The sequence below is a fragment of the Tachyglossus aculeatus genome, chromosome 12 (assembly GCF_015852505.1).
Source record: "Tachyglossus aculeatus isolate mTacAcu1 chromosome 12, mTacAcu1.pri, whole genome shotgun sequence".
Lineage (NCBI taxonomy): Eukaryota > Metazoa > Chordata > Mammalia > Monotremata > Tachyglossidae > Tachyglossus > Tachyglossus aculeatus.
In genome coordinates this window covers 18,352,078-18,366,252 of record NC_052077.1, presented here as the reverse complement: position 1 = coordinate 18,366,252, position 14,175 = coordinate 18,352,078, and the positions used below count along the sequence as shown (strand labels likewise).

The window sequence follows — 14,175 nt, the reverse complement described above, 5'->3', positions numbered from 1 at the left end:
CAGCTCAGCACAGGAGCTACTTTTTGCTCATTGTAATCTTTTAATTTATTAAAGAGATGAATAAACTGAATTACCCAAGCTGTATCTCGGGATGCCAGGATGAGGAGTTTTGTAGTTTGAAAACAATCTCAGACATTGTAAGTAAGAACTAAGGGTAGTTTTCTTGCAAAGACCCAAGTGAGTAGCGTTACCAAAGGGTAGCCGGGGAACTAAGTAGATCATGGAGTCAAAGTGCAGGTCAGGATCATTCTTGTAGCCTTTTTTGGGGGGCTTGGGAGAGGGTGTTGTTTTGTTGTAGAACAAACAGTTTAAGGGTGAGAGTGTGTGTCCTTTGAGTTTATATGCACTCAGGCATGCCTGCTGCTCAGTTGGCATGCAAGCAAAATTTAACATGGATAATTAATAAGATTTTTTATTGAAGACTCTTTTTTGTAATCAAAAAAAAATTCAGTAGTTGGAAGGGGAAGAAGATAATTATCCCCCTGTGTGGGTCTGCAATACATCCGAACTAAATTCCTGACTTTTGTTGAAAAACTTTCCTAGAATAGTTATTGAGACAAATTGATTTTTTTGAAAAAATGCACCGATGGGTCTCCACTTTAGCTACTTAAAAAAAATGAATTGGGTTTGGGTAGATGGCTTGGCTTTGTTCCAGCAAAACAAAGTGGAAAGTTGATGCAATCATCTAGGTGCCATACAGCCCCCCACCCCCCAAAAAAAAAAACAGCAACAGGAAAAAGTGGGGAGTCTGACCCAGTTTAAACAGATTGGCCTTTGACAATGACCCATTTATACCCTTTTTCTATACTACCTACAAGGGTAAAGTTCAGGTTCAGGTCGCTGTGAGAAGATCAGGACTAAATTCCCCCCCCCCCCGCCCAGTGGAAAGTTACCAGGCCATGTGATGGCTACATCCTTCCATGTATCCATTATCCAAGTAAGAATGCTTAGCATCAATGATTGTATGCAGGCTAGTCAGGAAGGCAGCTGTGACATATAATCTGGATTTTTAGTATGCCACTTGCAAGTTGGTGGAAGTAGAATGATCACCTTTTGATGATGACTTGTCCCAAAGACCAGCTGGATGGTGTAGGTGCAACTAGGAAAAGGATTTGATTAGAGAAGCAGCGTGGCTTAATGGAAAGAGCACAGGCTCGGGAGTCAAAGGTAGTGGGTTCTAATCCCGGCTCCGCCACTTGTTAGCTGTGTGACTTTGCGCAAGTCACATAGCTTCTCTGTGCCTGTTACCTCATCTGTAAAATGGGGAATAAGACTGTGAGCCCCACGTGGGACAACCTAATAACCTTGTATCTATCTCAGTGCTTAGAACAGTGCTTGACCCATAGTAAGCACTTAACAAATATTATTTGACTCTTCCTTTGCAGGACACCCAGTCACCCTGATTTACAAGTTCTGGATTTACAAGTGTCCTTTTATTGTTAGACTGTACTCTCCCAAGCACTTAGTATAGTGCTTTGCACACAGTGAGCGCTCAAATAAATGCAGTTAACTGACTGATGGAAGGGAATTTCAGGGTAGTTCTGAATTTGTTGGAGCCGCTGCTACCTATTCATACAGACAGCCTAGAGACTCGGTTATTGAGTGAACAGCAAAAGTGGTCATTGATGCATTCTTAAGCTTCGCTATTCTGGGCCTTGCAAAGAAACCCTTATTTCTGGATTCTATGTCAGTCCTAGATAAGACAATCCTAGGTGACAGAAGTGGCTGACTCGTTTACTGGAAACAAACACACCAAAACAGTTTCAAATAACGAATTGAAATGTTAAACATATTTGTTTTAACATTGTAGAAAGTTTGTCAAGAGGCTTCCAGGAAGACCCAGAGTGATGTATGCTAGGAAATGATCTTGTGCTTCGCATAAGACTCTTAAAGCCTTTTTGGGGGGGCCAATATAGACCGTGCATTAAAATGTTTACTGTCTTGTTGTACTTGGATCGTTTTATTTTCCAGCTGACGGCGGGAGGGGTGGTGAGGATAGCTGTGGAAGGAGAGGAAGATTCACTTTGATCTGATTCTAATATATTTAGTTGCCTAAAGAGTTGAGTGATCTGCTGTCTTTCTCCACACAAGGAGATGTGTGACCCTTTTCAGGAAGGGGTTACTTTTAGGTTATTATGAGTTCTCAGTGTAAGGTACAGTTCCCTTTTAAAAGTTGACATGGTAGGGAAGATCATGTGTGCCGAGAATGAAAGATAAATGTCACATTCCGACTTGATTTTCTTTGAAGCTGCCATTCTGTTGAAGCTAGTAAATGCCCTTTTTATGTTAAAGGCATGTGGGTTGTTAATATGAGCTTCTGTTTAGGAAGATATGATCCAGAGCTTCATGGCCCTGAGGAGTGTGGTGTTCCTAAGGAAACGTGGCTCTTTAGCTCATCCCTCTGTCCGTTTGGTTTATTTGCAGTTAATTAGGCTACTAATTAGTTAATTGGGCTACTTAATCTGTGAGCCCCACTTGGGACAGGGACTGTGTTTGACCAGATTGATTTGTATCTCTGTCCCAGTGCTTAGAAGAGTGCTTGCCCGACACATAGTAAGCTAAGAGCTTCACAAATACAAAAAAAAAAAAAAAAGGGTGGGGGTTTTGGTTGTAGTCATAGCCAGGAATGGTCACCTTAAATAGGCAGCCCTTTTGGAAAGATAAAGCCTTTGTGAATGTACTTGGGTTAAAAGGGGCATCCTGAAGATTTCAACCACTGCACCTTTCCAGAATGAGTTTCTACATCAGCAGTCAAGCCACCTCAGGCGGTAATCTCACAGGAAAAGTAACATCTGGCCAGTCCCTTGAAAACTCTGAGTGCAGGAGAAATGGTTGATTTGAGTGATGTAAAACTCTTTCCACATTTCTGGGAGTTCTGCAGCTGGAAAATGTGCTTTCTTAAATAACAATTTGTAGGTGGGGTATGGGGAGGTGGGGGGTCCCAACTGCTGTCTTCCATCTAAAGTTTGGTGGAACCCTCCTAAGAATCCCATGGATATATGAGTGGCTTCTGGCCAACTTGAGCCCAGAGATTTGCCTGCCTTAATTGTGTTTCTGGTCTTTGATTGAATATTTTTGCCTTCTTCCTGTCTTGCCTTACAGTCCTGTGCAGAGTTCCTGAACTCTTTCACATCTGCAGGAGCACATTCCAGAGTTGGCTGTTGCCTCAGTGGTTGGAGGCAGTTCTCCATTAAGACAACAAGATTTCTTTCAAGGGACCTAGAGAACTGCCCCCTCCCCCCCCCATTTTGCATGTTATTTGCATGATTCATTTAAGAAGGCTTAACACCAATTATGGAAGAAAAAATAAATTAATAGATTCAACTCCAGTTGTTGTGATCCCAATTTTCAGGGCTGACGTACCTGAAATCCCAGAGGAGTGGGAAAAATCAGGGCTGATCCTCTGAAATCAGAGTCTTTTGGTGGCTTTACCCTGTGTCTAGTTATTAAATTCCTTTGCTGTCACAGTGAGAGATTGATCATTATTTTCATTACAGCTTTTTGAAGGCAGTTTTACCTCACATTCTCAGCTCTAACCCCTGCTTTAAATGTATTATTTAACCCTATCGTGAATGTGTTCATTGCGATTCACCTATTGGGTTGATAGTATATTACTGGGTAGAAAATTAGGTAAGGTGAGGCTTATTGGTCCTTGAATCTCATTGGTTAGTGAGTAGATAACAAAAAAGAAAAGTATATACAAGAAAAACAATAGGTAGATTTAAAAAAGTCCACTATGTCCCTGCAGTCTGCTTCTGTCATCGAAAGAAAGTAAGGAAAAGACTGCAAAAGTCAAACACTAGCATTTTTCTACCGACCTGCCAAAGGAGCAGTGAGGGAGAAATAGCAGTGATAGAATATGTCACAGACAGAATTTAGAGAGTTGCTTAGTGTGCTCTTAGCACATTACCAAGCTGGTCGCTTAACATAAGGAGGGCTGCAAAAATCAGGGAACCTGTATTCATATCTTCAATAAGCTTAATTATTTAATATCTGTCTCCCTCTCTAGACCGTAAGCTCCTAGGCAGCAAACGTGTCCACCAATTCTGTTGTAATGTACTCTCCCGGGTGCTTAGAACAGTGCTCTGCACCCAGTAAACGTTCAATAAATACCATTGATTGATCGATAAATTATGAAAGTTTCATCCTGGCATAAAGGGTCCCACTCTGCAAAAAGAAGCCCTGTTGAGGATGTCTGGCCCCAGTTTTCTAGTACCAGCATCCCACCAGGCTTCCAGTAAATTAGCATTAGCAATTCCGGTCCCTATTTCTCCTCTTTTCCTTTCTGCTGCAAGAAATGGTGTGGGTGCTTGCAAAACATTGGAAATCAATGCCACCTTTTGGAAGCACCCAAGCAGTCCTAGCAAGGAATTCCTCAGCACTTGAACTGGAGCCCCGAGGAATGCCTGAAGTTCACCTGCTAGAGAAAGCCACATGCTTTGCATGCACCAACTCTTTCAGTGCAGATAGGAAAAGAGAAGGTGAGTAGAGGAACTGAGATCCAGTGTTTGGATCTGAGTGGTAGGAAGGCAGTGAAGGGGGTGGGTGTTTAAGTGAGAAAGAGGCAGTGTTGGCAGAAGCATGAGAAATAATAAATATGGTATTTGTTAAGCACTTACTATGTGCCAAGTACTGTACTGTACAAGCAAATTGAGTTGGACACGGTCCCTGTCCCACATGGGGCTCACAGTCTCAATCCCCATTTTACAGGTGAGGTAACTGAGGCACAGAGAAGTAAAATGACTTGCCCAAGGTCACATAGCAGACAAGTGGTGGAGCCGGGATTAGAACCCATGACCTTCTGGCTCCCAGGCCCATGCTCTATTCACTGTGCCATGATGTAGGCTCTCCCCTCTGCCTGGAATGTGTCGCGTGTTTTTTTTTTGTTTTGTTTTGTTTCTAATGAGATGAAAGAAGAGGCCCACATTAAATTAGGACCCATGCTAGAGCAGGCCTGAAGGTGCTCCTGATTCTTGGGGATTTATGCTTAAAGACTGGGAGTGTTTCTTGGGATGTAGGGGAGGAAATTTGGATAAGACTGCAGTTGTCCTTGCCCTAGATCAAGTCAATGGACTGCTTGTCTAGATGTGAAGTTATAGAAAATCAGTTGGGAGAGAACTCCCCACCACAACCTCAACTGCACACCCACACTTCTCTTCCGTTGATCCACCATTTTTCTCTGTCTTCCCTGGCAAATGGATGCATTTGTTGCTTGCCTTGGTTGCAGTCCTTCCTTAAATGGGCGGTAAGTACGTGGAATACGTCCCAATGGCTTGGAGGGCAGCACACTGCCTGTAGTGGCAACTAAAAGAAAAAAGGGGAAAAAATGATGACCCCATGACCTCCTGATGGCTAAAGTGGCAGCAGCATCTGCTTGAGCTAAATCTAAACAAGTCCAGCAGCAGGGATTCTAAAATCGTTCCCCATTGAAGTTCAGTATGTGAGTTTTATAGCTGGAGCCTGGCTTTCAGTCTAGAGCCGTGAATTTTTCTTTATGTAGCATCTGACTTTTCTTTCCTTATGATCCACATAAGAAACTTCAGATCCAGTGCTCTTTAACTTCTGTCTATTCTGTTCCTGAGGGTAACTCTCCTGCTCTAGCCACATGTGGTTTACCACCCATAGACTTTGTAAAGTCAGGACAGACTTCTCTGATAACCCACCAGAGTGTGTGATGGACTTTGACCGCAACATTCTCAGGGGCAAGGCTTTGAAAAGGACAGTAGTAGCAGATTGGAGAGGATGGAGCTGACCAGAAGGTACCTGAATGAAAACTTCTTTGAATCAGAAGTTTTAATTGCAGGTATACTTATAAAGGGTCAGAGATAATCAAACAGGGATATTTATTGAATCCTAACTGTCTGCAGAACACAGTATAAAGCATTTCGGAGAGTACAATAAAATAGACTGAGTAGACCCAATCCCTACCCTCAAGGAGCTTCCAAGCTAGCGATCGGGTTTACAATCTAGTAATTGTGACTTAAACAGATTTTTCCCTTCCCTCTCTTCCCTCATTCTCCTAAGCCCCAGAAGAAGAAGGAGGAAAACCTTTCCAGTGTCCAATATGTGGTTTGGTTATAAAACGGAAGAGTTATTGGAAGCGACACATGGTGATACACACAGGTTTAAAAAGTCATCAGTGCCCTCTCTGTCCATTCCGGTGTGCCCGCAAGGACAATCTCAAATCTCACATGAAGGTAAGCCTTCTCTTCTGTTGTGTGTTATCAACAACCACCAGGCCTTTATGCATGGGAATAGACAGGAGGATATTTGAAGCTGTCAACTACTCAGAGTCCCTCGGGAGTGCAAGAGGTTTTGAGGGTGTTCTGACCAGGTTGAGCTGTGACACCTGAACACCATGAGATATGTAAAAATAGATGGCTGCGCTCTGAGCACTGAGAGCCCTGCTGCAGCAGTGTTGGAAGGTAGAGACCCCCTGTCAACACCCAAATTAGTTGTAATCTGTCAGTGGTATTTATTGAGTGCTTTCTATGTGCAGAGCACTGTTCTAAGCACTGGGAGAGTACCTTACAACAGAATTAACAGACGCATTCCCTGCCCATAATGAGCTTACAGTCCAGAGGGAGCTTATAAAGCAGAATAAGCCCTATCACAGAGAAGGGAAACGTTGCCTTCCTCAGTGGGGTAGCCAAAATGCCCCAGAAGGGCGGAATGATCACCTGGGGACTAGGTGAAGGCGGGGGTATGGGCCATGTTTAAGTTTTGTGGGTGAGGGGAGAGACACAGACCCAAAGGAGAGCCAATGTACCAGAGGTTAAAGATCTAGCCTCCCCCATGAAGATGAAAGAGCTGTCTTTCGGTATGCAAGAACAGAGAGAGCAACCAGGGGGTGCCTTTCTTCTTTCTCCACTGCTTTCTTTTTGGTGTTTGTCCGCTAACAAGAACTAGAAGGTCAGGGAAGGAGGGACTGTAGAAATCCCTGGGTGCGAAATGCTGTTAAAATAGCTCTGTGGGAAGCTTGTTGGCTAACCGTGGTGAGATTGTGGCAAAGCAGTTAGACTGTTTCCATCAGCAGTGTAACTAAACTGCCTTAATCCCCAGAGATGAATTGGTCAGACAACTGGTTGTATTGTTTGGGTCAAAGTTATTTGGGGTTGTGACTGATAAGGATGTAGAGAATGGGATCCTGATCATTCATATGGTTCCTTTCCTCTAACCTCTTCTTTTGTCTCTCTGGTTTATTCTCTCTCTCCCCACCCCTCCCCACACACCTACATCTACACACACACTCCTCTCATCTCCTAAATTCTGCAAGGAATATCCCAATATCTCAAATTAGAGAGGTTCACCAAAAGGAATTCATCAGGGAGAGCAGGGACAGGGGAAAATGTCTGATAGCAACAAAACCCTTAGCCCCGCTACACTAGGCAGTGTTTGTAAACGGATTTTAGCCGGTGTAAAGGATTGATTAGAACTGGATCTGACACCTTGCAAACCTAGTCTCAGGCCTGGGCCATTTGAAACAGCTTAGTTATCACTTTCCCCCAGTTTTAGTGGAAACAACCACTGACCCCTAAACTACAAGAAGATGAGTTGGGCCCCTTGATAGAGGCAGATGCCGATATGACAGTATTCCAGCAGAGAGCTGAGGGACCTTGGTGGGTCATGTAGTGTCTTAAATGCTTTCAGAACAAATCAGTAGCTGGGACAATATGGCAGGTATGGGAAATGACTAGTTTGTCCAAACTTTTGGTCTTTTAACCTGTTGGGCTGGGACCATTTCCTTTAAGTAAGAGAAAGATGTCCTGCAAATTCCGCTTCATAAATTTGCCCCATCCCTGCCTTAATTTTGATAGTCCCTCTTGTTTCCTACAGGTTGTCTTCCTTCTCAACATTTAGATATTTTACAACTTTACTAGGTGAGAGGGCCTTGTGAAGGACCGTGATGACAGAAAGTTTAAATTTGAGCTAAAACAAATGAGGGCTTTAGAGATTCAAAACAAAAAATAAGACACAAAAGCATAGACTAGCAGCTAAGCCCTGTCATGGCCAGGAGGTGGACTCAGTGATTTAATATGTCTTTCTCATCTCTAACCCCTTTTGATTTGTAGTATTTGCTGATAGAGAAATGGCCGGAACACAAAATACTGCAGCAGAACAAATGGATCTGTTATAAAATTGAATAGGAAGTCAGGAATGTTTTAAGAAAGCTTCATTTGTACACTAGCATCAGGAGAGTCTAGGAAGCCAGTAGCAAGTTAAAAAGACTAGGAAGAAATGAAAGCAGAAAAATGTGTATCTTTCAGGTGAGACAAAGGTTGTAAGTAGCTCAGTCTTCCTGAAGTCCCTGTCGATTGCCTGACATAACATGGATCCCCCTGGGGAAAGAACAAGGCAGCGGCCTAGAGGAGTAGTGCCAGATAAATTATATTTTTCAAATGCAGCCATCAGTCGACACTTGAGTGCTTACTGTGTGCAGAGCACTGTATTAAGTGCTTGGGAGATATGTTCCCTGACCTCGAGACGCTTACAATGTGGGGACAGCCAAAATCCCATCGACTAGCTTTTGTTTTAGATTTTCCACTTACGAACCTTGCAGATCTAGCAAGCCTAGAGCACGGCACATCTTGTGACTCTAAAAGGAAATCAGAAGATGTCAAAGAAGCTGTGGTTACCTCTCTGCCGACCTCCAGCTATTAACAAAACCTGGGCCCAGGACAAGGCTTCTTCTGTCAGATCTAGCCCCTTTCCCCTTGTTCCAGAAGCCGCTTCTGGAGATTTTATTTTTGAAGTCATCTCTGCCATACTCCACCTCCCCACTGCTTTCCTTTCCCCACCTTCAATTAAGAGGGTTAAAGAGGGTTAAATGGCATCTCTCCTCTTGGCCTTCCCCGGGAAAGGGAAGCTGTTCCCCATATGTTTCAGTGCATGACTTTAACAGGCCCCGTTGGAGGGGCTGTGACATGAAGCCGAAGAGAGAATGGGTTCTGGATATGGGGTGAAGGAGGAAGAAATTGAGCCCGAGGAACGAGGGGTCTTCCAGATGAGGTTTGACTCTGGGTCTAGGGCTTAAAAGCTCTTTCTCTTAAAAATGGGGTTTATAACATAGAGCAAATGCCACTACCCCTCCAGGAGAGCAAAGACATTTCTGTAGCAAAGTGTTGCTAGTGCTGGGTTGAAGTTCATATGGTTATTTCTGCTATTAAACCCCTGCTTATGGGAGCTTGTAATTTTGCTGGGTTTTTTTTTTTCTAAAAGCCACAGTGGGGTGCTATAGCGACAGGATCTCACTATTAACTTTTAATTTCTTTGTTTTTGTTGGTCATCAACATTATTTAAAAGTATGTTTTGGCTGCTGAATAATGCCTTTGGAAAGCAGTCAGAATGTGTAAACAGTTGGAGTTAAACTTGTGTTCATGAAAAAAACATTTCAGTGAAGGGGTCAGTAATGCAGTAGGGTTCATGAATGAGCCTTTAACCTCCTTGGACCTGAGTTCAAATCCTTTTTGGGTCAGAATGGGATTTTTTTTTTTTTTTGCATTCCAATCTATTGCTTTTATTTGTCCAGATCACACAACCGCAAAACACTTTGGCTCAAATCTGCCCGATTGGCAGTTTCCGTGCAAAGAAGGGCCAGTACTGAAATAGGAGGGGTGTTGCAGGTTAGGACTGAAGTGCATTGGCAAAGATGAATGGGGAAGCTTACAAGCTTACTGAGTACCTGCCAGCATTAAACCCGGCTCAGGCCAGTGCAATTATTTCCTGACTTTCTTTAGCACTACATTTACCCACAACAGGAGAAAGCAGTTCATTTGAAATCTCTGCAGGAAATCACTCAAGGGTTTGGAAAAGTGTATATAGAATAGATTCCTATTCTATGTTTTGGAATTTGGTCTGAGAATTTTGGAAACTTCTACTGTACTGAGAGTTGTTTTAAGCTCAGCAGAGAAAACAACGTCTGAAGGTAGAGCCGCAAGCTAAGCTGGAAAGCTTAGGTTTTAGGTCTGCTCTCGTACTGACTCCTCACATATCCGTGAGCAAGACACTTGACCTCATGTGTCTCTATTACCCTATCTGTAAAATGAGAATATCACTGTTTTTCCCATCCCTACTAACCTTGTAGCAGGTTGGTGAGAATTAATGAGAGATTATTTGTAAAGTACATTCAATTCTCCGGGTGAAAGATGCTCTTTATAAATGCAAAGTATTATTCTTACGAGGAGAATTAATTGACAGGAGACCTGTTCTGACCCTAAAAATTAATTAGCTATTATTTAAGGTAGATAGTTTTGCTCAGTTTGCGAAGGCAACATCTGGGATTAGATGCTTGGACTGATAAAGAGGAATCTGCTAAAAAAAAAAAAAAGCAAGAATCACATCCCCCAGGTGTTAGCAGGACCATATTACTGAACCCTATACCCTGTGGGGACCCCTTTGATGATTTAGAAATTGACCTCTTTACTAGGGAGATTGTAATGGAGCACGCCTCAGTTCTGTTGAGCCAGCTGTGCAGAAAATAAAAGAATAAAAAACGTGAAGCCTCTTTTTTTTTTCCCCTCCCTTTGTAATCAGGTTCATCAGCACCAGGACAGAGGAGAGACCTTCCAGTGCCAGCTCTGCCCTTTCACCTCCTCTCGACACTTCAGCCTGAAACTCCATATGCGATGCCATCAGCACTTCCTGAGGACAGAAGCCAAGGTGAAGGAGGAGATCCCAGAAACAGAGGTCAAGGGCTCACCGCAGCTCAGCGAGAATGCCTGCCTTGGCCAACAAAGGGAAGGAGGAGGGACTGAGCTGTCAGGGACCAAGGCCGTGTCTAAAACGCCGGAGAGGACCGGCCAGGGTGGAGTTGGCGTCCCACCTTTGCTGGTGAAGGAAGAGCCCAAAGAGGATAATGGCCTCTCCACCTCTTTTGCCTTGAATGCTGCAGACCGACCCACAAACCACGCAAAGCTGAAGGACACCTCGGACTTCGTGGCCAACACTGCGTCGGCACTGTTCAGCCAGGACATCTCTGTTAAGATGGCGTCTGATTTTCTCATGAAGCTGTCAGGTAATTGAACGGGATCATCAATCGTATTTATCATCAATCATATTTATTGAGCGCTTACTATGTGCAGAGCACTGAGGTGTGCACACTCGTACCCTCTCTGCCTCTAAGGTAGCAGATTATCTCCTCATAACATGTCAGGCAAATTTCCCCTTAAGCCAGGATGGCCACTGGGCAGAGCTTTCAAGGGTTGGCTTTGGGTCTTTGAGATTATGTTCATGCCAAAATCCAGATATTGGAATGTTTTATCCAGAATTCTAAAATTTAGAAAAACCCACCAGTCCATTCAACTACCCCCGTCAGTCACCATCATCCTACCCACTGCACACTCTTTCCAGCAAACTATCCACTCTTTTCTCAAAACAGCCTAAATTCCTTGCAAATCCTTACATGCTCTTGCTCGTATTGCTCTGATGCCTCGTCTCTTCATCTTGCCTTGTCTTATCTCTTCTCCTTTTTCATTTTACATGTCCTATTTCCTTCTCCTTGACTCTTGGTTCTACATTTCCATTTGTCCTGTGGCACACCCCTTTCTCATTGTATTTCCCTTGCTGTTCATCTTAATTCCTATTTTAGTTCTTCCTCTATTTGATATGTTTCCATCTTTCCTTACGCTTATATTTTTCGTGCCCTATCCTTTAGTTCCCCTATCACTCCGATTCTCCTCTTTCTGCTTCTGACCTCAGCTTTTTTCCTCCCATCATTTTCCTCCTCCTCGCCCTCCCTCCTTTCCTTCAGAGAAGCCGCTCTCTCTAAACTAGTGGGGTATTGGTATGGTTTCATGAGCCTTGAGAGGGCTTATTATAGCAGAGAGGAGAGATGGAAGCAAGAGGCTGAAACTCTCCAATGGGCCCTCTCTCCTTGGGGAAACAAATATCTCACCCCTCAGGCTAGGCAAAAGACTTGTCTAGAAATTCCTAGTTATTAACACATTGCTCTGTACTGGCCAAGGCCTCAGGTGTTTCCAGGGACCAGACTTCTGTGATCAGACCTGAGACCATCCTTAGTTTCCAAAACTGGCAGTGCCACTGGGACCCTTGGACATCTAACAGTGCTGGGAGCTGTACGTTTGAGTTGCCAGTCCTGGGGGTCAGTGTCCCCTATTGTTGAGGGGGCTGGTTCTTGTGCTAGAAATGGCCTTCCCTCTTGCCCCCTATAAATCTAATTATCGTTCTGATCTAAAAGTGGGCAGACTGAAGCTGCATGATGTAGCTCGAAGGCCTGGGGCAGCCATTGCTGCCGCTGTTTTTCACCTGCTTGAGCCAGATAATGGCTTAATAATGAAATGAGTTAACGAAAGATCTTCCTAGTTTCTGAATTGCTATTTTTCTGAAAGGTGATGTTACATTGGGTCTCAATACTCATAAGCCACTGGGTGCCTTCTTGCTTCAGCTCTGCCACTGATTTACAGTGTGGCCTTGAGCTGGCCACTTTTATTTTTTATGGTATTTGTTTAGTGCTTACTCTGTGCCATGCACTGTTCTAAGCACTGGGATAGATGTAAGAAGCAGTTGTGCTTAGTGGCTACAGCACAGGCCTGGGGGTCAGCAGGACCTGGATTCTAATCCTGGCTCCGTCACATGTCTGTGTGACCTTGGGCCTCAGTTACCTCATTGGTGTGGTGGGGATTAAGACTGTGAGCTCCATGTGAGACAGGGACCATGTCCAACTTGATTACAGTGCTTAGCATATCATCATCATCATCATCAATCGTATTTATTGAGAGCTTACTGTGTGGAGAGCACTGTACTAAGCGCTTGAGAAGTACAAGTTGACAACATGTAGAGACAGTCCCTACCCAATAGTGGGCTCACAGCACATAGTAAGTGCTTAACAAGTACCATAATAATAATAATAGGAATTATTGTTATGAACTGATCTGGTTGGCCACAGTCCATGTCCCACATGGGGCTCACAGTCTTAATCCCCATTTTACAGATGAGGTAACTGAGGCACAGCAAAGTTAAATAACTTGTCCACGGTCGCAAGGCAGACAACAGTGGACTCCCAAGCCCATGCTTTATCCACCAGGCCACTTAACTTCCCCCGGCCTCAGTTTTATAAGTGTGCTGCCTCGTATATGTTTCTTTAAGGTTTTTGGGCATCTCAGATTAAAGACTGCTATGACAGAGTTGCAGAGCATTATTAAATAATAATGGATTTTATTACGATTTGAGTCCGTCTTAGAGACTTCCTAAGAATTTCTGAGAGCTCTCGTTATTCTTTTTCATTGGCATTTCTATCTAGCACCAAATCAAAATGAGTCCCTTTATGTTAGCTTGTTTTCCTCCTTCAGTTTATTGGAGGATTGTATTATAGGGTCAAGGAGCTTGGGTGCGTGTAGTCCCAGGAGAGTCCATAATGGTTTTTGCCAGTTCCGTTGTTGATGTGATGAAGCAGTTTGTGAGATGTGCATTTTATAATGTTTTTGAAAGTATGGTTATTCATTTAAAAAAGGTGGTAGGGAAAGGCCAGTGGAGAATTGGTTCTGCCTTAAGTGCAAGTAGCAGTCCCCAAGATGATTTCCAATGCCATTTCTGCTCATTGGAGATTGACAATACCCTTTGAAATGGTGAATAATTGGTCATTGCCTTTTCTTTAAGCGGAATGTGAGTTGCATTCCGTTAAATGCCACTACCAGGTGAACCAGGGGAATCAGTTCTGCTCTGATGTCCCTTTACATAGTGACACTTCCATCCAGTCCTTTGGAATGGCTTAATGTCTTTAATCGCCCCAGATTTTTGTTCTTCAGGGGCACAGAAACGCTAACCTGGATGCTCCCAAAGGAATGAGGAGAGGGGGAGAATAGAAAGTGAACTTTCACAGAAAAAGCCAAGAGGAAAAACAGGAGGGAGGGAATGTGAAGGAGCAGAGTGAGAGCCTAGTTAGGAGTATGTAGTAAGGAGGAGCACAGAACACTAATAGCATGTCTGCAGCAGGAGAGCAGTGTGTCAATGGAAGAAAAAAAAATCAGAAACTAGTGTCTATGGTGTAGACAAGTTTTCACTCCCACCAAAGGAGATAACTGGCATCTTGTGGCTGAATCCTGCTCACCCAGATAAAAAGCACCAGGTTAGGCTTAGGGTGCATACTCCCTGTTAGGGGTCACCTATCTGGTCTGGGGAATTATGGGGATGTTTAGGGAGGCTGCCAGTGCTCAGTAC

The 14,175-nt window shown here is 43.7% G+C and overlaps 1 protein-coding gene across 5 annotated transcripts in view; it reads left to right on the top strand.

Annotated features, from left to right (window-relative positions):
* The window catches only part of ZNF827 (zinc finger protein 827), a 150,497-nt gene that overhangs the window by 23,087 nt on the left and 113,235 nt on the right, over positions 1 to 14,175 (top strand). For all 5 annotated transcript variants that reach the window (XM_038754920.1, XM_038754921.1, XM_038754923.1 and 2 more), the window contains exons 3-4: positions 6,025 to 6,197; positions 10,534 to 11,014. In XM_038754920.1, coding sequence (XP_038610848.1) covers positions 6,025 to 6,197; positions 10,534 to 11,014 — 654 coding nt within the window. The remainder of the gene's footprint in view (positions 1 to 6,024; positions 6,198 to 10,533; positions 11,015 to 14,175) is intronic.